General features: G+C 40.2%; 1 protein-coding gene and 1 non-coding gene across 4 annotated transcripts in view; one reads left to right on the forward strand and one right to left on the reverse strand.

The window, feature by feature from the left end:
* Nucleotides 1-21674, reverse strand: part of WAPL (WAPL cohesin release factor) — a 72900-nt gene extending 51226 nt beyond the window's left edge. For 2 of the 3 annotated variants that reach the window (XM_043925288.1, XM_043925286.1), the window contains exons 1-2: nt 21542-21674; nt 18287-18801 (exon numbers count right to left, since the gene is read on the reverse strand). In XM_043925288.1, the coding sequence (XP_043781223.1) occupies nt 18287-18779 (493 nt within the window). In that variant the 5' untranslated portion in view covers nt 18780-18801; nt 21542-21674. Of the gene's footprint in view, nt 1-18286; nt 18802-20878; nt 21060-21541 lie in introns of those variants that run through there. The other variant, XM_043925287.1, reaches the window with a different exon arrangement.
* On the forward strand, nt 1165-1268 carry LOC122709722. Its single transcript, XR_006345694.1, has one exon. It is a non-coding gene; the product is annotated as a U6 spliceosomal RNA (small nuclear RNA).
* Nucleotides 21675-27919: the final 6245 nt, after the last annotated feature.

The following is a 27919-nucleotide window of genomic DNA, read 5'->3' on the forward strand; positions in this document are numbered from 1 at the left end:
AAGAAGTGGGGACAATTTCTTCATCTGAAAAGATGAGCTAATAAAATCTGTCTCAAGGACAATTTGAACAGATAAAAGATGATAATGTAACTAAGGATACTTGCAGGTTAAAGAGCACCACACAAATGCAAACTATTATTAACTATTGTAACAACTCTGCCAAAATAGAGAGTATATTTTTAACAACCTTTTAGTGAGACATTTCTTAGTGGAATTTAACCTGTATGTTCATCAATATTTCCTTAGGACCCTGTGTCTATCAGCTTCAAGGAACTAATCCAAAACTACATTCTAAGGCCTACTGTTCTTCCTTAGCCTAGAGGGTGAAGACTGGATTATGGAGAAAGTTTTCAGAAGAAGACTTAGCCTACGACCATCTTCAAAGAAACTTAATAAATGCCTTTTAATATCACTAGATTTTAGCATCACTATGTAGGTACCCAGTCTTTTATATATTAGGTAGCATATGAGGGAGGGAATTTAGCATAGTAACACAGACTACATGGAATCTGGAATTTGATAAAGATGGTATTGAACCACACACCTAAGACAGTAATTAGATGTGTAAAAATTTGGCAACTCATATTTCCTCTCTAAGCTTCATTCTGCTTATCTAAAAGACAGTTAGCAAACTTACACAGAAGTTTAATTAAATGTCTACTATTTCCTTAAGATTCTTAATTTTGAAAGGAAATAGAGGATTTCTTTTAAAATAAAAACACACCAGTCCTTACAATAATGTGAGTATACATGGTTTTATAAAGGAAAATACTCAAGGGGGACAATTTAAGGCTTCCATGGATGAAGTGAATGCTGGAATACTTAAAAAAGCAGGAAGGGAGGTTTGATTAGAGGTTTATGAATGATCTCATGGTTTCCGCATATCTTGTGAAACTGTGTGAAAATATTGTCTGTGCACACAGTTTTCAGGGAGAGTATCTATAATTTTAGCAAGTTTTCAGACACTCCTAAATATATTTTTTAACTGATAAAGGACAAGGAAAGGAGCAAAATATCTTTGGGAAATCAGTATATGTTAATTGTAGAACTTCATATGTCTATGGGAAAGATTATTAAATAACACATTCTGAAACATCATTTATCTTCAACCATAAAGCAAAAGAAATTTCACCAAAATTAAATGTCCATTAAAAAACCACTAACGTGCTCACTCTGGCAGCATATATACTAAAACTGGAGTGATACAGAGATTGGCATGGCCTCTGCACAAGGATGACATGCAAATTTGTGAAGTGCCCCACATTTTAAAATTTCTCCAAAGAAGATGCACCATCATCAAACACGTGAAAAGATGCCCCACATCACTCATTATAAGAGAAATGCAAATCAAAACCATAATGACCAGAATGGGCATCATCAAAAAATCTACAAAGAATAAATGCTGGAGAAGGTGTGGACAAAAGGGAACGCTCTTGCACAGTAGGTGGGAATGTAACTGATACAGCCACTATGGAGAACAGGCTGCTGCTGCGGCTGCTGCTAAGTCGCTTCAGTCGTGTCCGACTCTATGCGACCCCATAGACGGCAGCCCACCAGGCTCCCCCGTCCCTGGGATTCTCCAGGCAAGAACGCTGGAGTGGGCTGCCATTTCCTTCTCCAATGCGTGAAAGTGAAAAGTGAACGTGAAGTCGCTCAGTTGTGTCTGACTCTTCACGACCCCATGGACTGCAGCCTACCAGGCTCTGTCCATGGGATTTTCCAGGCAAGAAGTACTGGAGTGGGGTGCCATTGCATTCTCCAGGAGAATCGTATGGAGGTTCCTTAAAAAACGAAAAATAAAACTACCATATGATGCAGCAATCCCACTACTGGGCATATACTCTGAGAGTATCATAATTCAGAAAGATACATATACCGTAAAGTCAGTTTTATAAAGAGTAGTCAGAAAAAGAAAAATATCATAATTAATGCATATATATGGAATCTAAACAAATGGCAGAAATAGAGGGCAAACATGGTAGAAACTGCTGGGCAGACATGGAGAACGGCCATGTGGACACAGAACAGGGAGGGGAGGGCAGGACACACTGAGGGAGCAGCGCTCACACACACCACCTGTGACACAGACGCCTAGGGTGAGGCTGCTGGACAGCACAGGGCCTCAGCTCAGAGCTCTGGGACGACCTAGAGGGTGACACACGGGGTCGGGTGGGAGCTTCAAGAGGGAGCGGGTGTATGTATACACATGGCTGATTCCCTGTGTTGTATAGCAGAAACTAACACAGCACTGTAAGGCAATTACACTCCAATTAAAAAAATAAAAATAAAAAAACACTGTTTAGGGAATTTCCTCCCAGTCCAGGATCCTGTATGCTGCAATGTGCCCCCCCACCCGCTGCCACCACAAAAAAAGAAAAGATTAAAAACTACAATGCTTTTTAAGAGAACTACCCATACTAGTGGGGCAGGGGAATTACAATGCCTACAACTCAACAATAAGATATCAAATAAAAATAAAAAACAGAAAAATGATCAAGCAATTTGATCAGCCCCTTGATTTTAAAAAAAAAATTCAACAAACATATAAAATATATTAAAAGACATTTAATTCATTACTTATTAGGAAGATGCAAATTAAAACCATAATGAGATGCTACTGCACAACCACCAAGAGTTAAAATTCACAATGCCAAGTATTTTGGAGAATGTAAAGCAACTTCAACTGGTCATAGCAAAACAGGGAACCACCACTCTGGCATTACCTACAAAAGCTAAATTTAACAGTTATCCGCAGTTAATTCAGTTCAGTTGCTCAGTCGTGTCCGACTCTGTAATCCATGGACTGCAGCACGCCAGACTTCCCTGTCCATCACCAAATCCCGGAGTTTACTCAAACTCATGCCCATCGAGTCGGTGATGCCATCCAGTCATCTCATCCTCTGTTGTCCCTTTCTCCTCCTGCCCCAAATCCCTCCCAGCACAAGGGTCTTTTCCAACAAGTCAAGTCTTCTCATGAGGTGGCCAAAGTATTGTAGTTTCAGCTTCAACATCAGTCCTTCCAATGAATATTCAGGACTGATTTCCTTTAGGATGGACTGGTTTGATCTCCCTGCCGTCCAAGGGACTCTCAAATCTTCTCCAGCACCACAGTTCAAAAGCATCAATTCTTCGGTGCTCAGCTTTCTTTATGGTCCAACTTTCACATGCGTACATGACTATTGGAAAAACCATAGCCTTGACTAGACGGAATTTTGTTGGCAAAGTAACGTCTCTACTTTTTAATATGCTGTCTAAATTGGTCATAATTTTTCTTCCAAGGAGCAAGCAATCTTTTAATTTCACGGCTGCAGTCACCATCTGCAGTGATTTTGGAACCCCAAAAAATAAAGTCTGACACTGTTTCACTATCTATTTCCCATGAAGTGATGGGACCAGATGCCATGATCTTAGCTTTCTGAATGTGGAGCTTTAAGCCAACTTTTTCACTCTCTTATTTCACTTTCATCAAGAGGCTCTTTAGTTCTTCTTTGCTTTCTGCCCTAAGGGTGGTGTCATCTGCGTATCTGAGGCTACTGATATTTCTCCCAGCAATCTTGATTCCAGCTTGTGCTTCATCCAGTCCAGTGTTTCTCTTGATGTACTCTGCACATAAGTTAAATAAGCAGGGTGACAATATACAGCCTTGACGTACTCCTTTCCTTATTTGGAACCAGTCTGTTGTTCCATGTCCAGTTCTAACTGTTGCTTCCTGACCTGCACAGAGATTTCTCAAGAGGCAGCTCAGGTGGTCTGGTATTTGAATCTCTTTGAGAATTTTCCACAGTTTGTTGTGATCCACACAGTCAAAGGCTTTAGCATAGTCAATAAAGCAGAAGTAGATGTTTTTCTGGAACTCCCTTGCTTTTTCGATGATCCAACGGATGCTGGCAATTTGATCTCTGGTTCCTCTGCCTTTTCTAAAACCAGTTTAAACATCTGGAACAGTTCAAGCACTGTTGAAGCCTGGCTTGGAGAATTTTGAGCAATACTTTACTAGCGTGTCAAATGAGTGCAATTGTGCAGTAGTCTGAGCATTCTTTGGCATTGCCTTTCTTTGGGATTGGAATGAAAACTGACCTTTTCCAGTTCTGTGGCCACTGCTGAGTTTTCCAATTTTGCTGGCATTTGAGTGCAGCACTTTCACAGCATCATCTTTCAGGGTTTGAAATAGCTCAACTGGAATTCCATCACCTCCACTAGCTTTGTTCGTAGTGATGCTTCCTAAGGCCCACCTGACTTCACATTCCAAGATGTGAGCTCTAGGTGAGTGATCACACCATTGTGATTATCTGGTTATGAAGATCTTTTTTGTATAGTTCTTCTGTGTATTCTTGCCACCCCTGCTTAATATCTTCTGCTTCTGTTAGGTCCACACCATTTCTGTCCTTTGTTGAGCCCATCTTTGCATGAAATGTTCCCTTGGTATCGCTAATATTCTTGAAGAGCTCGCTCGTCTTTCTCATTCTATTGTTTTCCTCTATTTCTTCGCACTGATCACTGAGGAAGGCTTTCTTATCTCTCCTTGCTATTCTTTGGATCTCTGCATTCAAATGGGTATATCTTTCCTTTTTTCCTCTGCTTTTCCCTTCTCTTCTTTTCACAGCTATTTGTAAGGCCATCTCAGAAAACCATTTTGCTTTTTTGCATTTCTTTTTCTTGGAGATGGTCTTGATCCCTGTCTCCTGTACAATGTCACGAACCTCTGTCCATAGTTCATCAGGCACTCTATCAGACCTAATCCCTTGAATCTATAAGGGAATTTATTTAGGTCATACCTGAATGGTCTAGTGGTTTTCCCTACTTTCTTCAATTTAAGTCTGAATTTGGCAATAAGGAGTTCATGATCTGAGCCACAGTCAGCTCCCAGTCTTGTTTTTGCTGACTGTACAGAGCTTCTCCATCTTTGGCTGCAAAGAATATAATCAATCTGATATTGGTGCTGACCGTCTGGTGATGTCCATGTGTAGAGTCTTCTCTTGTGTTGTTGGAAGAGGGTGTTTGCTATGACCAGTGTGTTCTCTTGGCAAAACTCTATTAGTCTTTGTCCTGCTTCATTCTGTACTCTAAGGCCAAATTTGCCTGTTACTCCAGGTTTTCCTGACTTCCTACTTTTGTTCCAGTCCCCTATAATGAAAAGGACATCTTTTTTGGGTGTTTGTTCTTGGAGGTCTTATAGGTCTTCACAGAACCGTTCAGCTTCTTCAGCGTTACTGGTCGGGGAATACACTTGGATTACTGTGATACTGGGTTTGCCTTGGAAACAAACAGAGATCATTCTGTCGTTTCTGCGATTGCATCCAAGTACTACATTTTGGACTCTCACTGACTATGATGGCTACTCCGTTTCTTCTAAGGGATTCTTGCCCACAGTAGTAGATATAATAGTTATCTGAGTTAAATTCACTCATTCCAGTCCATTTTAGTTCACTGATTCCTAAAATGTCAACGTTCACTCTTGCCATCTCCTGTTTGACCACTTCCAATTTGCCTTGATTCACGAACCTAACATTCCAGGTTCCTATGCAATATTTACAGCATTGGACCTTGCTTCCATCACCAGTCACATCCACAACTGAATGCTGTGTTTGCTTTGGCTCCTTCTCTTCATTCTGGAGTTATTTCTCCACTGATCTCCAGTAGCATATTGGGCACCTACCAACTTGGGGAGTTCATCTTTCAGTGTCCTATCTTTTAATTTTTTCATGCTGTTCATGGGGTTCTCAAGGCAAGAATACTGAAGTGGTTTGCCATTGCTTTTTCCAGTGGACCACATTTTATCAGTGGTCCTATTATCCTATGACCCAGCAATTCCATTTCAAAGTACTTATCTAACAGGAATATAGGTATACATGCACTGAACAGCTTATTAAACTTAACCATATGAAACTTCCACTTTTAAATCAAGTATTAGCAATTCCACATGGTTCAACATAATAGAAGTACACTTAAAACATCAATCCAAAACCAGGAAATATAAATATACATTAACAGTACAATCAACAGAGTGATCTATTAAAACAAATACTGCAGAGCAATAAAAATATTAAAACTACATTTCTGTAGGAGTGTATTAGTACAATGATTACAGAGAGCAATTTGGCAATACTTTTTAAAATTAAAAATGTACATGTGAGAAATAAACTGACTCTGAAGCACACAGTTTTATTTACTCTACAAGTAACTTTCCATGAGTATGAATAACATAAGTAACAAGGAAACTCACTACAACATTGTTTCCTGATTGCATACAGCCACATATCTGAATACTATGTAGCTGTTAAAAATAATAAGGCAAGTCTATATTATGTACAGATAAGGCTGATCTTAGGAAAAAAGGATGAACGAAGGGTAAGGGGGAAGTGTTCCATACCACTTGAATTGTACACTGTCTACAGTCTACTTAAAAGCCTTAAAAGTAAAAATTAACAAAGGCACATATTAATTACCTTAAACTGTAACAATGATATTACAGCTATCTTTTTTGGAGTGCTGAGCTGTTAAAGAATTATATTTACGTAGGAAATTCAGTGTCAGTTTGCTTCAACATAATCCGCTGGTGAAAGGGAGTAGGTGGTGAAAAAAATGGAGACTAGCTATGAACTTATGTTACTGAAGTTGGATATACACACACACACATCTGTGTTAACTGTATGCTAGTCTCTATACAAACAGCATATATACTACCTTCACCCTTCTTAGAAGAAAGTGAAGATATCTTTCACTGTTCACCAAATCCAGCATTATACAGATGAAGAAAAGGCAGCCCAGAAATGCCAATGACAACAAATGTTGCCAACTGAACCAATGACCAATTGACCTTACAAAAATAACCATATCAAATTCTAATGTATTACACTACCTCTAGTGGTGGCTGCTGAAAATGTAAATACTAGATAAACCATCTTAACCCATATTAATAGAAGTCCAGATGAGATGAAGCTAAAAATCTTAATGCTGGACAGAGTGCAATGAGTATCACATGATATGCAGATGTCTATATTTAAACAAAATCTTTGACTTCTAAGGAGACTGTACAGATCACAGAAAAGTGGTTTTGGAGACCATTACCCATGAAATGCAGTTGAGGTAACCAGAAAAGTTTAACCTGGGGGCAGGGGGAGAGGTGTGTCACTGTTACATGGGAAACTGCCTCTTAATATCTGCATGGCTGTCAGGCAAAGAGGGAACAAACTTATTAAATCTATAGACATCATTCAATTCATAGAAACTAGAAGGACTGATAAGCAACAGCATTAAAGATTAACTAGAGTTGTCCAACGAAGGGGATGCCTAGGGAGGAGAGTGTACTCTATTGTCATAAAAGAAATACTTGATAAAATGGGACTTGATCAAAACAACTAACTTCTGCCCTGCAAAAAACACTGTTAAGAGAAAGCAAAAACAAACCACACTCAGAAAATATCTGCAATAAATGTCTGATACAATACTTGTATCGGAAATAAAGAACTCTTAAAGTTCAATGAGAAAATAAGCAACTCAATTAAAAATGAGCAAAGAAATGTGACAGTACATCAAAGAAACTATACTGATACCAAAAGAAGCATGGAAAAGGATCATCATCAATCATTAAGGAAATAGAAAAGGCTTATTTCCTTAAAATAGTGGTGTCATAAGAATTCTTATGCATCAGTAAGTCAGTCAATGTTCCAGCAGAAAAAGCAGGAATAGACAGAGATCAATAGAAAAAGAAATAGAATGAATTAATAACTTATGAAAAGATACTCATTTTCATTCACAATTAAAAATCAAGAGTAAACAACATTATATATTAATTATATCTCAATAAAGCTGGAAAAAGAAAGTAAAACAAAGCTGAACTATATTTATACTTACTAAGCCCTCAGTATGTGCCTGGTACTGTCCCAAATACTTTCCATCTATTAATTCATTTGATCTCATAGCAACCATCTGATGTAGGTACTATTACAAGTTCACAAGCCTTTATCCACAGTTGGAACATCCAAAAATCTCTGAAAACAAAGTTTTCTGATAATGTGTTTTGAAGCAAAACCTGACCTCATCTAAGTAAGGCTACTGATAGTATTTTCTTTTTCTGAATAAACACTTGTCTTTGAATAGAGTGCTGCCGAGCACCTGACGGGGGTTCATATTAAAAAAAAAATACTTTACAATTCCAAACTAACCCCAATTCCAAGACAGATCTGGCCTCAAATGTTTCAGATAAGGAAATGTGAACCTGTCTCCCATTCTGCACGAGGGACAGTAGATTTCAGCTGCTAGACGGTTAACAGCCACACAGTTATTAAGTGCTGTTTACTGTCTAAAAAATAAAGCAACTTTTTAAAGACAACAAAAACACTGGAAACAACCCAAAGTCTCACATCTACAAGGAACTGGCTAAGAAATTACAAAAAAAAACATAGGGGGAATTGACATACCACGAATGCAACAGTATTTTTAAATAAAAAAGAGAAGGAGGCCGGAAAGAAAACCTCCATATATTGACATAGACTTATTCCCGAAACATATTAAGTATAAAAGCAAGGTATAAAACAGTATGTCATCATTTTGTAGATCTAATATACACACGAATTTGTAACTGCTTGAACTTCTTGTAGATACACAACATATGTCAGAAAGGGTAACAAAAGTAATTATGAATGGTCAATCACTCCAACAACAACTGGCACAACTGGAAAAAGGAGGTGGAAAGCTTTTAACCACTATAATTTTGTACCATGTGCAGATAATTTTATTTACATTAAAAAAAAAAAAAACTGCACATATTCTAAAGTAGAAAAAATTAAACCCCCAAATAAAGAAGACATTTTTTCCTATCTTTCAGCTAGACAAACTCCAAAGTTCAGTAGAATGATGCTAGGGGAAAAAAGCCAATGTCAGTGGGAAATACTGCAATATCAGCTGAATATTTAAATATTTATGCTCTTTCAATTCCACTTCTAGAAACATCTTCTACCACTATATGTGAGAACATGATGTTCAAACATGAAAGTAGAATGATGCTCCAAATAGCATTTCTTTGTTAACAGCAAATGACTAGAAACAGCCAAACTATTATTACGTCTCCTAAGAGACTTAAGTACAGTATATTCATATAATAGAAAACCGTGAAGAACAAGGTAGATTTTATAAATACTGATGTGTATGACTTAATGACTTTTCTGTACACACATACATACACAGTATACACACGTACATACCACACTGTCATTTATGCACTTGTATGTTTAGGGATATATAGATTTACATGCTGTGCATATTAAAGATTATGAAAATATACATAAGAAACTGTCAACAGCATGCTTCTATGAATGGAAACTGATTTTTCACTGTCAACAAAGGTGTGTGGCTATTTATAAGGGGCACCTAAGAAGTCACAGGAAAAATATGGCACATCTTCCTCAGTGGATCAGTTTTACTCAAAGATTTGGAAGGTAAAAAGTATTTGAAAAAAATGCTAAGTATTTCAAGTGGTAATTTCAATTATATTTTATAATTTTTTAATTATTTATAAAACATACCTATCAAACACAAAGTCTATATGTAATGTTAAAGATAAAACAACTCCAAAAGAACCATTCGGCTGGGCCCACTACACACAACAGTCCAACTCAATTCTCATTCCCTATCAACAGCTGCCTATGGAGAACCGTATGGCCCACTGCCATTGCCCACCCACACGCCAAGAAGCTTGTTTGTTCCCATGGCCTCCTGCTCAAGCTGCCTATTTCTGCCCACCCTTGCAGAAGAACAGGGAACACACCCACATACCCAAGTCAATCCTCAACCAATGAGCCACACAGAAAACTAACTCTTCCAACTATATACACAGACTCCTGGAGTTATGGAAAGGCATTCCAAAACATACAAAGGCACAACTAAATTTTAGGGACATTCATTTCTAAATCCCCATCTTCCTTATATACATGTATGCTCAGTCACTTCAGTTGTGTCCAACTCTGAGAACCCATGAACTGTAACCCACCAGGCTCCTCTGTCCATGGGATGATCCAGGCAAGAATACAGGAGTGGGTTGCCATTTCCTCCTCCAGGGAATCTTTCCAACCCAGGGATCAAACCAGTGGCTCCCGTATTGGCAGGCAGATTCTTTACCACTGAGCCACTAGGGAATCCCAAGTTTTAGGGACATTCATTTCTAAATCCCCACCTTTCTCATACACTGTGGTCTAAAAACTGATGTACCAACCCACCTGGGATTAATAATTATTCTCCCGCATTACAAATAATGGCATATCACTCACTTCTCCCTAATCTCACTATGAATATTGCTCCTACTCTGGCATGACAGTAAAGAAATAATATGATACATTACTGGCATCCATGCTTAATACCTGAGTTACTCTAATGTCCTGGAAACAAATCCACGGCATGTCAGGTGGTTCTAATTACTTATTGCTTTCCAAATAGAAACTACTATAGCAAAAATCTTTCCACTCTTATTTATTATCAATGTAGTACCTCCATATTTACATGTATTAAAAAATAGGAACAGACTGATGTCAGAGCTTTTTCTTAATTCCAGCAATAATATTTATCCATATATACATGAAATAAGGGAAAACAGCAATACCCATATCATTAAGAGGTACATTTCCAATGAACTTTGCCTTTAAAATGCAGTTGACTAATTATACACTATTAGACTTCCCTGGTGGCTCAGATGGTAAAGTGTCTGCCTACAATGCAGGAGACCCGGGTTCGATCCCTAGGTCAGGAAGATCTGGAGAAAGAAACAGCAACCCACTCCAGTACTCTTGACTGGAGAATCCCATGGATGGAGGAGCCTGGTGGGCTACAGTCCATGGGGTTGCAAAGAGTTGGACACGACTGAGCGACTTCACTGTCATGCTATTAATCAATTTAACACTAATTTGATCAATTATACACTAAGAATTGTGGTGTTAACAATCTAGAAGAACTTTCAAATACTCTGAACATTAGAATCACAGAAAATTCTTAAAAGTTTACATTTAAACTTATATATGGGGCTTCCCAAGTGGTGCTAGTGAAAAAGAAGCCACTTGCCAATGCAGGAGACATAAGAGATGCAGTTCCATCCCTAGGTGAAGATCTCCTGGAGTGGGGCACAGCAACCCACTTCAGTATTCTTGCCTGGAGAATCCCACGGACCAAAGAACCTGGTTGGCTACGGTCCACAGGGTCACAAAGAGTGAGATGCAACTGAAGTGACTTAGCACACAAACTAATACACAAAAAATATATGTATTTTGTACTACAAAATTATGAAGAGATGACCATTAACAGACATGTTCATTAGGGTAAAATCCTAAAGGGGAAGTGGCACAGAAATACAATTTCAAGGGATTTCCCTGGCAGTCCAGCAGTTAAGATGCTACACTTCCAAGGCACAGGGGTCAGGTTTGATCCCTGGTCAGGGAACTAGGATCCCACATGCCACGTGGCAAAAAAAGAAAAAATACAATTTCAAAAAAGAAAAAGGGTGCTGTAAATCTTCTGGTTATTAAAGAAAAACTTCCTCTCATTTTTTTTTTCATCTCATTTTTTTAATGTGACTCCATGCTTCCAATGCAGGGGTCACAGGTTGGATCCGTGGCTGGGGAACTAAGATCCTGCATGCCACAGGTGCAACCAAAAAACAAATGAAAATAAATATAATATTTTTAAAAATCAAAATATATAAATAAATATAATAAAATCCAAATATTTATAGGAAATTATTTTATTATTTTGCAGAAATTTTATATCCTTTGCAACCATTTAAATTTAGGATTAATATTTTCATGATCAGCAACCCACACCTAGATGGAACTGGAAGCAACTTCATTCACAATCGCCAAAATCTGAAAACTCAAATGTCTTTCAAATAGTGAATAGATTATGGCACATACAATGGAATACTACTCAATGATAAAAATACTGATTCATACAATATGGAATACTCTTTAAAAGTATTATGCTAAATGAAAAGCCAGGCTGAAATTGCTACATACTGAATGACCCTTTGTATAGGAAATACTGGAAAAAACAACAAAGCTACAGGGGCAGAAGACTGATCAGTAGATGCCAGGGTTGGAGTTGGGAAGAGTGACCCACCACAGAAGAGCTTCAGTGCAGCTAACCCAGGCTAGGCTTTCCCTAACATTCCTTACTCGCCTTTCTAATTAGCCATTATAAAAATAAATCTGTTAAGAGCCTAACTGGGGCATGCCATGTTTCCAGTTGGGACCTTGACTGATAAATCAAAATTCAAACTTGCCATCTACCTCCTCCTGTACTATAACACTCAAAATGTACCTATACTTCTTTCCCATCTTCTATTCAACAACCCACTGCCTCCCAACCACCCCACAGCTTTTAAGTCCAGAGTATCCAAGCCTCAGTGATCAGCACATTCACATACACCTGGGGCTCATGCCCTCTACCACTTCCTTGCCCTAACTGAAATAAGTGAAGTGAAGTCGCTCAGTTGTGTCTGACTCTTTGCAACCCCATGGACTGTAGCCTACCTAGCTCCTCTGTCCATGGAATTTTCCAGGCAGAGTACTGGAGTGGGTTGCCATTTCCTTCTCCAGGGGATCTTCCCAACCCAGGGATCGAACCCAGGTCTCCGGCATTGCAGGCAGACACTGTACCATCTGAGCCACCAGGGAAACCCTAACTGAAACCTGACCAAGAATGCCACTTCTCTTGCAGCCCCTTCCAGTATCTCAGAGAAGGATGGTTTGCAGTTACGCATATGTTGGCTCTCCAGAGCCTTTTATGAAACTACTACTATCCCCTCTCTTCTAAAAAGTCCATTCCTTTGAGGCATGTGCCACCTATCTAGACACCCTATAATATTCCTCTTACCTGTCATCTAACAACCTCTTATTCTTCATTTAAGGGTTTTAAACAAGATCTATAATCTACCCCTTCCATGCCACTTCTGCTATCACCCTGAATCCCACCAAATTCTAACCCCTTGAATTCCCAGCTCCTTATTCTCCCATCAAGTCTTCTACATTTGATCTTAGTCACCAGTTCACAATTTCATCCAGGAACTTGTCATATTCTAAAATGCTTCAACTCTTAAATATCAGAATAAAACAATCCATAATTACTACCAACTACCCAACTTGCTTGTCTCAGGAATCCTAGTCTCAACTTTTATTAAGACTCTCAGTATACTGACCTCTCTTCTCTTTTTCCTATCCACCCACCCCTGTCCAGTTAGTCAAGTTTAAAGTGCACAGTTCATCATTTCAATTACTCTTTGGTCAATAACCTAAATTCTCTTTCTTCTCTATCTGTTCATTCCATATCTAGTCAGACAAAATGCCAATCCAGCATAATTCTCATTATTCTAGCCAATATTCTATATTTTGTACAGATTCTGGCTGAAAGGGCCTACTAAAGGAGAGGGGAAAACACACTTAAGTTTTCGGTGATAACAAACTTCAACTAAGGCATCAATAATGTCCAGAAATTCTACTCTCTCTAAACAGCTCCTTCCTTTTCCACCTTCTCCAAAAGCTTTTTGAACACCTGCCTCTCCCCTCCAGCCACCACACACATCCTTTTTTCTTTCTCCCTTTCAGAGATGACCTCCTTTGTCACTTTGTAAAAAGAAAGGATGGGGGGGAGCAGTTTTGGTTCATAAACAATCTTATCTTCCATCCTCCCATTAAACTCACATTTTCACCCCCCTTTCCTCCCAGCCAAGAAATGCAGCATCCCTTCTCCCAAGATCACTCTCCCCCTCTGGGCTTTGGATCCTATGCTTCAAGACTCATGCAATCAAACTTTCCAGAACCCCTCATATATCTCTAGCTGCCCCTTTTCTTCTCTCCTTCAAACATCTTTAACAAGTTGTGTACACATGCCAAGCTCATTTCCCACTGTGTACACACTGCTCACTGTGTGCTCAGTGTACTCACTTCTATTCAAGCTATATTAGTGATTATCTGCACTTGTGTTATTACTCAAACCCTGAGACTGAACCTCCTTTCACTAAGAAAATCTTTTACAAGAAACTAAAGTTCTACTTTAAAACAAATCTATTTACTTGAAAAATTACAGTGTCTCTTTGAGAACTTGCATATTGTTAAATTTCCATACAGAATTTTTAAAAATTAGCAAACAGAGGGTACCTATTAGCAAAAATTAAGGTCAGCTTTCTTCAGTATTTATAAATGGTTTGGCCACGATTCTTACTAAAAAGAAAATCATTTAAACAGAGGCAAGAGGTAACACATAATTTGTTATTTGTCCAAGTTATTTCCAAGTTCAAGAGAAAACTCGTACAGTGACAGCCTGTTATTTTAAATATAAAGCTTTAAATATGATCAAATTAAGTTCACTCACATCAGAATACAGCAGCACTGTATGAAAAGAACACTTTAAGTGTTTCTCAGATCTTCAAGTTATTCAACTTCTTTGAAATATGCTCTACCTCCTCTAAAACGGGAATAAAGCCTGCCTTAAATAGTTGCGATTAAAGATCAACTGATATAAAGGGCTTAGCACAAAGTAACAACAGGCATCTTACCCTCTTCCCTTACAAGAAGCTGATTTTAGGAATGACAAGTATATTCTATATGACAAATACATTCAAAATCTAAATGAAGGCAGGTAACTCTTACCAAGGCTATACTTGCAGAATTCCTTAATCCTCATTAATCACCTGTACTTTATCCAATGAGTAGATGACAATCTCCTCTCAGGTCACAAGTCCCTGGCCTACTTTAAGCTTTCAGGAATAGAACAATTCATTTCCCTTTCTAAAAACGATCTTCAGTTCTAAAATCAAAGTTCCTAATTTCCTGACAGTAACAGCCCTCTAACTTATACAAATACTCAGTACAGTTTTAAGCAAATGGAAAAAAAAATTGGCTACAAAGTCAGGCATGCAAATTAAGAGCCTATGCCATAGTTATCTCAATATTTGGCAGGATATGTAGACTGAATCCCAGCTGGCTAGCAAGAAAAGTGTGCCAAGTAGAAATACAAGTCTTTGCACACTTTATTCTAGAACCCAGATTAAAAACCTGTAGCAGAACACACAAAGATGGAAAATAGGAGTAGCTGTATATAAAAGGCAAGAGAAGCTTTCTTTTACCCCTAATGCACAGAGCTCTGGATGCCAAACTTTATAAGAATACGCCAAGATCTCTCAAAAGGCCAAGTTTTTAGGTCCTGTTAAGTCATTTTTAAGTTTCACACTTGTGTGAGATTTCACTGGTTTTAATGAAAACTGCAATTAAAGTGTCTACAGATAAAGTAAGATATCCTAAATCTGCTTTAAAATAATCCAGGAGACACAACAGTGTATACAATAGATGGAACAAGATCTGCCATATATTGACAACTGCTGAAGCTAGAAAACAGGCACATGAGGTTCTTTCAATGTTCTATTTTTGTGTGTCTAAAAGTTCCACACTAAAAGTGTGTGTTTTTTTTTAATTAAGATTAGGATGTTTTAGCAACTCAATCCTTCCCTGCAGTTCTCGTTTAGTTTGTACTCTTGCGTGGGTAGTAATCCTGATGGGTTCCCTTGCCCATCAAGCATTTGGAAAACAGCAACCACTATATTCTATCATGACCTCACTCTGGATTTCCTCTTTAAATAAGCCACAATCTTAAAAAGCACTATCTGGTATAAAACATTTAAAACAAAGAATTTTAGTAATACCTAAAAGTTAACCATATACTACCCTCCAAAGAGATCCACTTTAAAACTTAAGGCCAGGAAAAATGATATAAGCTTGAGCTTGGATAAGTCCTTTTCACTGATGTGATATAATTCTGCATCAAAAAATGGTATAAATGAGCAAGAACATCCCACTGGAAGGATACTAAAGAACCTAACTTGTGCACTTCGAACAGAATGATCATAACATTCCTAACAGAAATAAAATACCTGTAAATGACCTCCAAAGAATTTCTGAGACCTAAATGGGTACACTTAATCTCAAGTCCAAAATTTCATCATTCTCAAAAGATCTCTAATTCAAAAAAAAGTTTTGGAACTACTTTAGATTTATAGAGACCCCTTTTATCCAAACCTTAGGTCTGAATCTCTAAACTTCCAACTAAAACCGGAAGGCTTAGAATACTAGTAAAAGCAATGACAAACTGACAGACCTAATGTAAAAAAAAAAATCTAGGCACAGAGAGATGCCCAAATTTTAAAGGCAAAAAAGAAAGGTCATAAAGTTCAGAAGTATTCCCTGAACTTATTAACATAAACTTATAAAAAGTTTATCTTTTACATGCTAGGGATAGGGTAAGACCATCAGAATTCGAAGTACTCCCTCAAAGTTCCCTTCTTATCCTACAGCAAGCTACCAGGGGTGCTGTGGCTCTGGATGGTCACAGGAGAGGAGAAAGTAAATATTCACATTGCTACACCATTCCCTTCCAACTAATGCTGCCTTGTGAAGAAAGAAGAAGAGCAAGATGTTCTTGAACGTCTATTTTCTGTACTTTAGTATACCCCTTCCCCTCACAAACCCGTTATAATGGAGTTTGGATTCCCAGTCAGTCCAAAGGATCAGCACCAGAACTACAATTTAGCTACATTAGACTGGCAAGCTAAAACCTCATTTTCACAGAAAAAGTTGTTTCCAGTTCTCACCGAACAACTTCAAATGGCAGTCTGCACACGTGTAGGTTTAACAACAGCAAGACTACATAAGCAATTGCTGCCTCTGAATATTTCACTTCCAAGTTCCAGTTCCCCCATACCTAAACATTTACCCCATTGATACCCTCTGCCTGCCAGTGATGCCCTTCTTTTTTCCAAACATGGTGCTTGAGAAATTTGTGTCTGTGTACCTTAACCCACTTCACCACTTCTCCATCCTCATCTTTCTCTCTCCAGCCTATCTGCCTCATACTGAGGACTGAAACACTAGATAACTGGCATGGAATAGCATTTCCAGAGCCTAACACAGTGGAGAAAACAGAGTAGGTGGTCAAAGTTTGGAAAAATCAATAAATGAATCTCATTCCAATTTTGCCACTACCCAAAATGAACTGTTACTTAACCTCTTTGAATCTCATCTATGAAGCTAAGAGAGCTGAATTCTAGTTAATTTTGGCTCAGTGGTTCTATGATTAGAAAACATTTTAAGAGCTGATCTGGCAAACTGCTTTTCTGCTCATTTTTAATAAAAATTGAACCTAACCTTAAGTTATGAACAATAGCTCAGGAGAAATGTGGGCAAAGGAAAAGAAGAGCCAAATAAGAATTAACCAGGAGATCAAGGGAATGACAGTAACAGCTGGCTCATCCTCTCATCCAAGGGTGAAAAAGAATGAAAAATGTTCAGCATTTTTTTGTGGAACCATGCTAGGCAAAGTATTTGAGGTGCCTTATAGAAAGACGGTGCCTTATAGAAAGACCCCAAAGGACAAATTCCTCTCAAGAAAACTAGGCAGTTTTGTCTTTACATCTTTTTAAAATATGAACACTATGTAACCTTTTATTATCACTGAATTTTTCCAAGAAGTCAAGAACTAAGGTTTGCTTTAGACCAAAGTGTGAGCCTTATTGCTCAGCCCTATACTGATAGAGTCCACAAGCTATCTCCCTTGCCATCTCCAATCTAAGCTCTACAGTCTTTTAATTGCACTTTTTTATCATTTATTACTCTAAGTCTCAAATCCATTACAAAAACGAGTAAAATATATTGTTTTAGGAATAAACACTAGATGCCAGATTTACAGGCTAACATTTTAAAACTACAACTGGTTTTGTAGATGAAAATCTATTAATACAAATTACTACTGGCACCAAACCCCCAACTAATTTCAAATTGCAGTCAAGTTCAATTCTACATTTCCACTTAACACTTCTTTAATCTTTCTAGTTTTGGAAGAAAGTCTAACACCCCTAAACTTTAACCTTATTGTAAATGCCTATCTCATTTTCATTATCAGTAACCATCCAAATCCTCCACAGTAATAGAAGTGAGATTTTGTGCAATCCTAACACAACAAAAAGAGATGTTTCTTAACAAGAACTGGAGTACGGACAAATCAAAGATCATTCCCAAAATGTACAGTCTGGAAACTCCCAAGTAAAATTTCAACTCCTAATTGGTTTCTTTAATTTCTTAAATCTCTTCTACAAAATTATCTTTGGTCCCCATTAATTATAAAGGCAGAAAGAAAATTTTAGAGGTGTAATATTTCCGAATCTAAGTCAAAATCATTTGACTAAATTACACAAAACTCTCCTGTCTCAGAATAAAGAAAATCATTATGAAGAAGAGAAAAGAAGAAAACCAAAACTTACCTGAAGTCATTAACCTAGCACAGCTACTTCTGCTTGCATCATCTTCTAAGACACGGTTTGTGCTCTTCTCTTTCCCAAGCAAAGTATCCTCCAAACGTAAGCATTTATCAGATACAACACTGTCTTCACCCATCACATGACTAATTTTGCTATTAGCTTCAAGTACAGAAGTGACGTCTTCCAACTGAGCAGCTTCACTAGATTCTGTATAAGAGGAACCTTTAGCTAAATTCTTTGAAGAAACTGGTAGAGATTCATCATCACTATCAAATCCAAAAGGATCTCCAGTATTTTCTTCTTCTATCTTAGGTTTCTTCGGAACTTCTTGGATATCTGGTTTGAAATTGGGCCTCTTCTGTCCTAATTTAGCCATAAATGTGGTTTCTCCCCACTTTGTGCTAAGCGTGGTCCGTTTGTTGGAAAAGACTTCATCAAACTTTGAACTTCCATTTCCTCCTTTCCTACTGTATGTTTTCCCAAATCTGGATGTCATTTTGACACCTGTTTCATATTCTCTGTGAGAAAAAAAAGTAAGAAAATACATAATCATCAAATATTTAACAAATGTTAATAGTGAATACAAAAATAAGAAAATAGGGATTCTCCCCATACAGCTTTTCCACATTCAAGATACAAATCTTTAAAAAGTTAAATAAGGGGAGGGAGTATAGAGAGGCTCATTTTTTATCCTATATATGTATATCAATCTTTTTCACAAGTACATATTCATAGGCTATTTTCAGAACAAGAAAGTCTAACAACTAACCAACTTATAACGGAACATCGCTTTTTAAAAAAAAAAGTTTCAAATGAATCTACTTACTATTCTATCAATTTTACCATAAAAAATAATCTGAATAGGCTAATTACCCTTAATATAAAATATTAAGCACAAAATGTTAATTTTTTTCAGAATCTTAGAGATGTCAAATAACTGACTAAATATAGTTCTTTGAAATTTCAGAGCATTTACTCACACGAGGGGTGAAAAGTCAGAAAACTGGTGCTATTTTCTCACATAATGAACCTGCTACTTTTAATCCAACCTCAAAGATCCTGAGTTTTGGTCTAACATAATATAAACTATGACTTGAAAAATATTCCATACTCGGTCATTTCCCTTAGTGCAAGAAACCATGCTCATTCTCCCTCCCTTGTCCTCAAAGTGCTGTGCTCATTTGCTGAACTACATTTTCTGAAGCTACTTAACTCCAGCATATTACACTGACTGGACCAAGGATTATTAAAAGAAAAAAAAAATGTCTTTACTTTCCTCTCTGATTTAAGACAGGATAAAATGATTTATCTACATGCTAAGTACTAGGGCAAAAAAAAAATTTCAGGACAGTAAATAGAGAGTCAAACAAGTTAAGGTACTTTTTAAACATTATCAGTCCTTATCCATTACTCACACTTTGACCTTCTAAAGTTTAAATATCAATAAATTAAATACAACCAGGAAAAAAGGTGAACAATTGCCTAAGGGCTTAAAAAAAAACTTCATACTCTTGAAATTTGCAACAATCAGAATGATATTCTGACCTATATTTTTGAATGTTTTTATCTATTAGTTTATGTTTCCCTTTATTAACTTAATCCTCCCAGTTTATAGGGAATCCCTACATATTCAGCAGAGGAATTTGCCCTCCCGTATTTTGGTTAGAAGCCAATTCTAATTGAACAAAATAACACTTAATTTAGTCATTATACACATCTACTTTAAGAGAAAACTGTTTCTAATTTGTCTGGAGATCTTCTAAGATGTCAAAAAACTTTTTCCTGAAGGATATCTATTTCCCCTCTTACTGTAGATTTACACTAAAGAATCCTGTCTTTCTTGTTAAGCACAGCCTAAAAAAACTAAGTGTATTTGGCAGCTACAAGAAACACAAAATAAGTCATTTCTTTTCATTCCACCTTGAATGTACAGCCCTAATCTACAGACCTACATTTACATATACACCAACAAAGCTAAAATGTTTTGGATACACTAACATGGTAATTACCTAAAAATGCTGACTAAAGGCCAAACCAAAAACCTAGACTTGGACTACTTTAGGTCCACACCAAAAAAACTCAAGGTAAAAATGATCCTAGAACCATAAAGCACTCACTGTGACAAGCTGAATGTCTGCCGATGAATACCTGATAGCAAGAAGTTAATTATTTTAACTGATAAATTATGCTTTTTTTTAAAGAACCTATGCCTGCGACAAATATATATTGAAATACTGATGCAATAATGTCAGTGATTCTCCAACTTTAAGGTTTGTGAAATGGAAAGTGCAGACATGAGAAAAATTTGGTTAAGATTTAATAACTGTTGAGTCTGAAAGATGAATTACATGGGAGTTCATTATATAATATCCCCTTTGCTGGTCTTTATAGTTTTCCATGCCCTTTTTTTTTTAAAGTCACTAGACAGACAATTGTAATGGTATTATCTAAGTAAGACTAGAGTGTAAAGTATGTAGAAATTCAAAAATAAGTGTATAGACGTATTTGACTTGAAATATTGGCATATTTCAAGTATATTTAAGTTAAGAACACAGGCTATCTTGCTCAGGCTTCAAACTCCAAAGATTACCTTACCAAAAAGGAAAGAATGATTCACAACTAAGTCTTCTTGGTCGTTGGGCCTTTGCCTCAGCCCAAAGCTGGTCGAATTTTCGGGGAAATGCGCTGGAATAAATAAGTCCTCACACTTAACCCCCAACCAAATCCAGCGTCTTTCAGATCTCCACGGGCTTAGGGGCTTCCCTGAAGGAATGAAAGCCGGAAAGGCCAAACCTCACCACCCAGAAATCCTCACCTGGGGGCGGCGGTGCGCTAGGAGGTGGCGGGGAGAAGCGGCCCCCTCCCCAGAGACGCTCACGCAACTTTTCTCCTCCCCACCCCCACCTCCCAGGAAAGGGATGTTGCTTCCGACGCCCCGGAAGCCTCTGCCACCGAATCCCCAGGGTAGTGGAAGGCCTCAGTGGCGGCCAGAGGCGGAGGAAAGAGAGCAAAAGATTTCGGCCTGAAACCAACACACTTGACCGCGCCTGGGGAGGGAAGTAAATCAGCCGTCGCCCAGAAAAAACTCAGAATAAAGGGGAAAAGAGGAAAAAGAGTTCTTCAGACCGTTCCGCTGTCCAACTTCCTCAGAGCCCGGGTGGGTGAGATAGAAGGACTTCCATCACCCCCTCCCAGACCCCTGCCTCCTCCACCCTCGGCAAGCTCCGGGCCTAGGCAGCCGCCCGAGACCTCACTTACCCTCGGCGCCTGGCGGGTGCTTTAGCCTCGGGCCGCCTCCGCCTCTCCCGCTCCCAACGGCCCACGGGCGGGCGCCGGAGCCCCGCGCGGGAGAACCGGGCCGGCTGGTGAGCGAAGAGAGGCAAGGGGCTCCGCCACCGTCAGAACCCGCGACTCCGCTCTCTGTAAATAGGAAACCCGGTGGAGGGGGGGGAGGAGCGGCGGCACCGCAACTTCCCTCCCCGCCTCGAGCGCCGCCGGCCGGACCCGGGCCTAGGCCTCCCTGGCTGCCGCCGCCGCTGGAGCTGGTACCGGAGCCCGCTACGTGCCCCCGATGGGCCGCCGTCGCCTCCTGCGCCGCCGCTTCCGTCGGTGAATGGTCAGCGCTAGAGTTTGAACAGGGCCCTGAACCATCTCAACGCCATTTGCGCTCCCGGCCCCCACCTCCTTCCTCCAACAGCCGCTCGCTCCGTCACTCCGCTTCCCACAGGCCCCGCGCGGCCGCCCGACCCCGCAGCCAATCGCGCGGCTGCTTACTCAAACCGCCGCGCAGGCGCCTCGCCCCGCATGCTCCGGCGCCCGCCATTGGTCCGGCCGTGGGGCCCGACGGGAGTTGTAGTCCCGGTCCAAGAGGTCTAGGTGCTGAGAGCCCCGCGCGGGAGCGGGCAGCGGGCGGAGCGGTTGTGGCTGGCCTGGCGGCCTGGGCTCGCAAGCGAGCGAGCTCCAGCTCCTGGCCCCGCCGGGAGACGCAGGTGCCGCGGGGGAGGACTCGGGGCTCAGTGCAGGCAGCTGTGTCAATCGTTTCCCCTCCAGGGACTCGCCGGTGTCTGGGGACGGTGGGTTGTGCAGCTGCGCCGGGCCTGCTGGAGTCGCCGCCTGGGGGCCGGGAGACCGGGAGCTCGCGGCTCGGAGCGGCTCTTGACCCAGACTGGCTGGTGCTGACCCGGCGCAGTTAATGACGGCGGGAACTGGAAGGCCCGGGTAGCAGGGCACCCGATCAATGACCGCACCCCGAAGTGATGTCGGTCTGGCTTTTTAATGCGCTTCTAGCATCCCCTCGATTCTTACCTTCGTCGTTCTTTTCTCCCTTAGTCTGTCCCGAAGCCATTAAAAGTGACCCCTGAGAATATTGGATGGTTGTTGGATGTGATCACGGTAATGTGCTTAGATTAAGGAGAGAAAGTGGGGAGAATGGCAGAATACTAAAAGTTTTGACAGATAAAATGATCAAGTGTCTGGGAAAATAACTCCTACAAACACTGGTGGAGGGAAAATAAAACAAGCCAGTGGGGTGTTTTTCATTGCTGATGCTGTGTTATTCATGAGCTTATTCCAATTTTTCTACTTGTATATCTGAAATTTTTCATAATAAAAAATTTTATGAACCAGTGATTTGTCTCTGGGGAAGGCAAGGAGGTAGATGATGGGAAGGAAGAAAATTTATTTTTCTCTATACACCATTTTGTGCTGTTCGAAGTGTTTTCCTTGTCAATGTATTACCTATTCAGAAAATTGTAAAGTCTTGTGGTGATGGTGTTCTAAGACTACGGTGGGAAAACAGCCTTTTAAAGAGTAACACAATTGGTTTCCTCCTAAGAGAGTTGCATGATTATTTGGGCTCTGATGTCCCTGCTGTTTGGTGAGGGGGTTGAATGATGATCCACTTGGGAAATTAGAAAACTACTAATTGTTTTCAGTGAAAAACCCACCTCTTCTTCCACATAAGGTAATTTGCTTTGAGTGCAGCCAGAAGTTCCCAAAATCCTTCAATATATTGGCAAAATCCAAACAGACAAAAAATAGTTCAGACATCCTGTAGCCCTTCCCAACAGAAATTTAAGGTGGATTTTAGCTTGACTGAGCTGTTTTACTTTTGCACAACTGCTTGCAAAATTTACATTCTGACATTTACAGTTTCTGAAATACATCAATACTTGATTGTTTCAGAACCAACTCTTAAATAACTCTATTCTAATGGAAGTTATAACAAGTCTGTGTGTTCCACAGCATGTGACTTTTATTTGGGTCAGTTTTGTCTTTTTAAAAAATTGGCATAGCATCTTGTTTTATCAGTTGGTTTGAAGACTCCCAGCAGAGGTGCAAGCTGCACTTACTATAATTATTTAGATGACATGGTGGTGGGTGCTAATTAAGGGGTAATTATCATCAGAGGCAAAGGCTAAGATCAAAAAGCTGAAAGTGGTGAGAAGGCAATTGCAGGATCTTTCTGTTAAAGAGTACTGTGAACCCTCTGGGACCAAATGATGCCCTCACACAGCTCATTACACCCTGGCCTCGCGGGCGCTTGGCACTTAGCTGGGTCAGTGACTTTGCACGAAGCTTAAGTGGAAAAGTAAAATTTTTAAAGAAATAGCTAGTCTGTGAAACTCCTTTTGAGAACTTTCGGTGCAGTAGTCATGTTAAATAATGGAACTCAATGTTAAATTCTTGCTACTTTAAAGAGTGACCCCCAGCAGCATAGTCAGAACCTGGAAGTTTGTTGGGAAAAGCAAGAATCTCTGTCCCTACCCCAGCTCCCCCAAAAGCAGAACCTGCACTTTAACAGGATTCCCCCAGGTGACTGGTCCACAGATTAAAGGTTAACAGTATTAGTTGCTCAGTCATGTCTGACTCTGCTACCCCATGGGCTGTAGCCCTCCAGGCTCCTCTGTCCGTGGGATTTTCCAGCCAAGAATACTGGAGTGGGGTAGCCATTCCCTTCTCTAGGAGGTCTTCCCGACCCAAGGATCAAACCTGGCTCTCCTGCATTGCAGGCAGATTCTTTACCATCTGAACCACCAGGGAAGCCCCAAAGGTTAACAAGTATTGTTTTAAAGTATATCCATAGCATTTGACAACAATCTAATTTATTTTTGTTAGGATGGGGGAGAACATTAAGAACCTACTATGCATTGGATACAATACCAGTCTCTTGAGGAAGTCTTTTACATCTATACCTGTCATCCCTCTTTTACAAGTGAGATAATGGAGATATTGGGATTTGCTCGAGGTATTGTAACTAATGAGGGAATCAAACTTTTTCTTAGGCATTCGATTCACATTATTACTTACAGACCTTCTTAAATCTGATATTGCTGAAGCCCAGCTGAAGAATTGATGCTTTTGAATTGTGCTGGAGAAGCCTCTTGAGAGTCCCTTGGACAGCAAAGAGATCAAACCAGTCAATCCTAAAAGAAATCAACCCTGCATATTTGTTGGAAGGACTGACGTGGAAACTTCAATACTTTGGCCACCTGATGTGAAGAGCCAACTCATTGGAAAAGACTCTGATTCTGGGAAAGATTCAGGGCAGGAGGAGAAGGGGGTGACAGAGGATGAGGTGGTAGGATGACATCGCTGACTCAATGGACCTTGAGTTTGAGCAAATTCCAGGAGATAGTGAAAGACAGAGAAGCCTGGTGTGCTGCAATTCATGGGGTCACAAAGAGTTGGACATGACTTCAGTTTAGTTGCTCAGTCGTGTCCAACTCTGCCCCCATGGACTGCAGCACACCAGGCTTCCCTGTCCATCACCAACTCCTGGAGCCTACTCAAACTCATGTCCATTGCGTCACTGATGTCATCCAACCATCTCATCCTCTGTCGTCCCCTTCTCCTCCCGCCTTCACCCCATGGACTGCAGACCACCAAGCTCCTCTATCCATGGGATTCTCCTGGCAAGAACACTGGAGTGTGTTGCCATGCCCTTCTCTGGGGGATCTTTCCAACCGAGGGATCAAACCCAGATCTCCTGCATTGCGGGCAGATTCTTTACTATATGAGCCACCAGAGAAGCTCTTCTGGACATGTCTTAGGGAATGAATAACATCTAGTACCTGATTCGAAAGAACTGTATGTGTGTGCATTGAGTCTGTGGAAGTTTGCTATACGAATACTGAAAAGAGCCGTGCTAGGGCTCTCCACCCTCATATGACCCCCACTAAAGACAGGTGGAGAGCTTGCTCACTCCAGGGCCCCTCCTGGGGGCAGGTCAGACTCTGGATGTGCAGGCTGTACCACCACTTTACCCCTTCCCTCCCTGGTTCCACTGAGGCAAACAAACGTGGCCATGGCCCAGAGTTCCACACCAAAGAGAGTGAACTGGACTGCAGTGTGGATAACACAAAGACAAGCAGCTTTTTGTTTTATTTTGGTTTCTTAGTTCCCTCAGCTTATCCTCCTGCCCATCCCCATCCCCTGGGTTGGTTCTCTTCACTTCATTTGAATCTGCTCACATACACACCCAGTAGGTGTTTTTTTCTTCGCTATTATGCTTCTATGCAAAGCTCTTAGGTGTCTGCTTTTTGGTTTCCATTCAATCTCATATGTATTCCAGAAACCGAAATGGACCTGAGCTAAGTGTTACCCTTTGATGCTTCAGGCTGTCCTTTGTGCCGCCTATAGTGGAGGACAGCATCCCTGCTACCTTGAGTTCCACTCAGATGGACTCTAGCTGAAAAGAGGAAATCCCACAAAGAAAACTAATAGAAGAATCTATTCTGCCACTGTTGTGCCTTTGTTTCAGCCCTGGCACGGGAACTGTCCAAACTGGAGTTGCTAAATAGAGCTGTGCTGTCTTTTTCTGATAATGTGTAGTAAAATGTATTACAATTTATATAATTCAATTCAGAGAACTACACATACTGGCTGGAGGAAATTTTTCCTTTTCACAAAATGTGGAATAAAATTATCTTAATAAATCGTACACTTAACATATCAGTGGTTGTGTCACAACAACCTGCAAGCTGTGGGACCAACCCTGCCTTTATCACTGATCCTCCCCAACACGTCTCTCTGTTCTGTGAATACTGGGCTGATAGGCCTTTTCAACTAATCTCCCCCTGACCAGCCTATTTTAAATTGTGACACACCTATTCTCAAATGTTCCCTCCTGCTGCTGCTACTGCTGCTAAGTCGCTTCAGTCGTGTCCGACTCTGTGCGACCCCATGGACGGCAGCCCACCAGGCTCTGCCATCCCTGGGATTCTCCAGGCAAGAACACTGGAGTGGGTTGCCATTTCCTTCTCCAATGCATGAAAGTGAAAAGTGAAAGTGAAGTTGCTCAGTCTTGTCTGACTCTTAGCGACCCCGTGGACTGCAGCCTACCAGGCTCCTCCATCCATGGGGTTTTCCAGGCAAGAGTACTGGAGTACTGCCATTACCTTCTCCAAAGTGTTCCCTATTTCCCCCTTATTTTTCTTTAGGGCATTTATCTCCTCATCCAACATATCACATATTTTGTACGTTTATTTTCTCTATGAGGGCATGGATCTTTGCTGAGTAAATAGCCCCATTTCTTTCTTTCTTTTCTGTAAGATTATATCCTGAAAGGAAAGTGATGAAACTAACAGTTTCACATAAACTGACTCTGTAAGTTGTTGACTGAGTTTTCCCAAGGGGAAGGGGGGCTGCTTTCTGGAGCTACCTTTTGTTCTTGCTTTGGATAGGTTTTCATTTTGAGAATTGAGACGATGAATACTACTATAATAACAATTACCTTGTTTTCTGGGATAATTGGAATATGTTCTTGGGAGGTGGTGACATCCTTTGGGGAATAAACTGCTGTCTAGGTAATTGAAAGACAAAGCAAAGGAAATTCTTAGGGGACAGGCTGCCTGATGAGGGTTGGTATCCAGCCATCTCTAAAGGACTGGCTATTTGACCCTTGTCTAGAAACAGCCCTCTTCTCCCCAGGATCCTCTCCCCGAATGCTCTATGATACCCCTCCCCTCAAAAAAAGCCTCCTGGTGCTTTCCATCATCAAAACTAAAATCCAACATCCTTACCATGGCCTGTAAGGCCCTGCATGATCTGGCCCCTGAGTACTCCTATCCCTTCCCACTTTGCCAAGCCTGCTTCTGTCTACAACCAGAACCTGCCAAACCAGCTCCTGCCTCAGGGTCTTTGTACAGCTCTTACCTCCACTGGTCCTGGAGATAAGCACCGGACTCCCTCCCTCGCCTCTGCCTCTCTCAGGTCTTGGCTCCCGTGTCTCCTCAGTAGGACCTATCTTGTCCATACTCTTTGGTTTAAACCCCTCACCCTGCCATCCCACACTCCTTATCCTTTCCCTCTTGTCTTTCTCTGTAGTAGTCATGTTTGTTTTACATATTAACTTGTTTATTCATTTCCTTCCACTAGAATATAAACTCTATGAGGATAGGGATTGTTGACTTTTGTTCACTGTTATATCCCCAGCACACCTACAATAATACCTCACACAGAAAAAGCATGCCAAAAATATCTGTGGGCTAAATACCTCATAAATTATGTTGAAGTCTTCTATGTCTTTACTTATTATTTTACGTACTTGACCTATCAATAATTGCAAAAGTTACTTTAAAACCTCTCATGGTAAGAAGAAATTTTGTCAAGTTTTTTCTACAATTCTACTTTTGT

Source organism: Cervus elaphus, chromosome 15 (assembly GCF_910594005.1).
Source record: "Cervus elaphus chromosome 15, mCerEla1.1, whole genome shotgun sequence".
Lineage (NCBI taxonomy): Eukaryota > Metazoa > Chordata > Mammalia > Artiodactyla > Cervidae > Cervus > Cervus elaphus.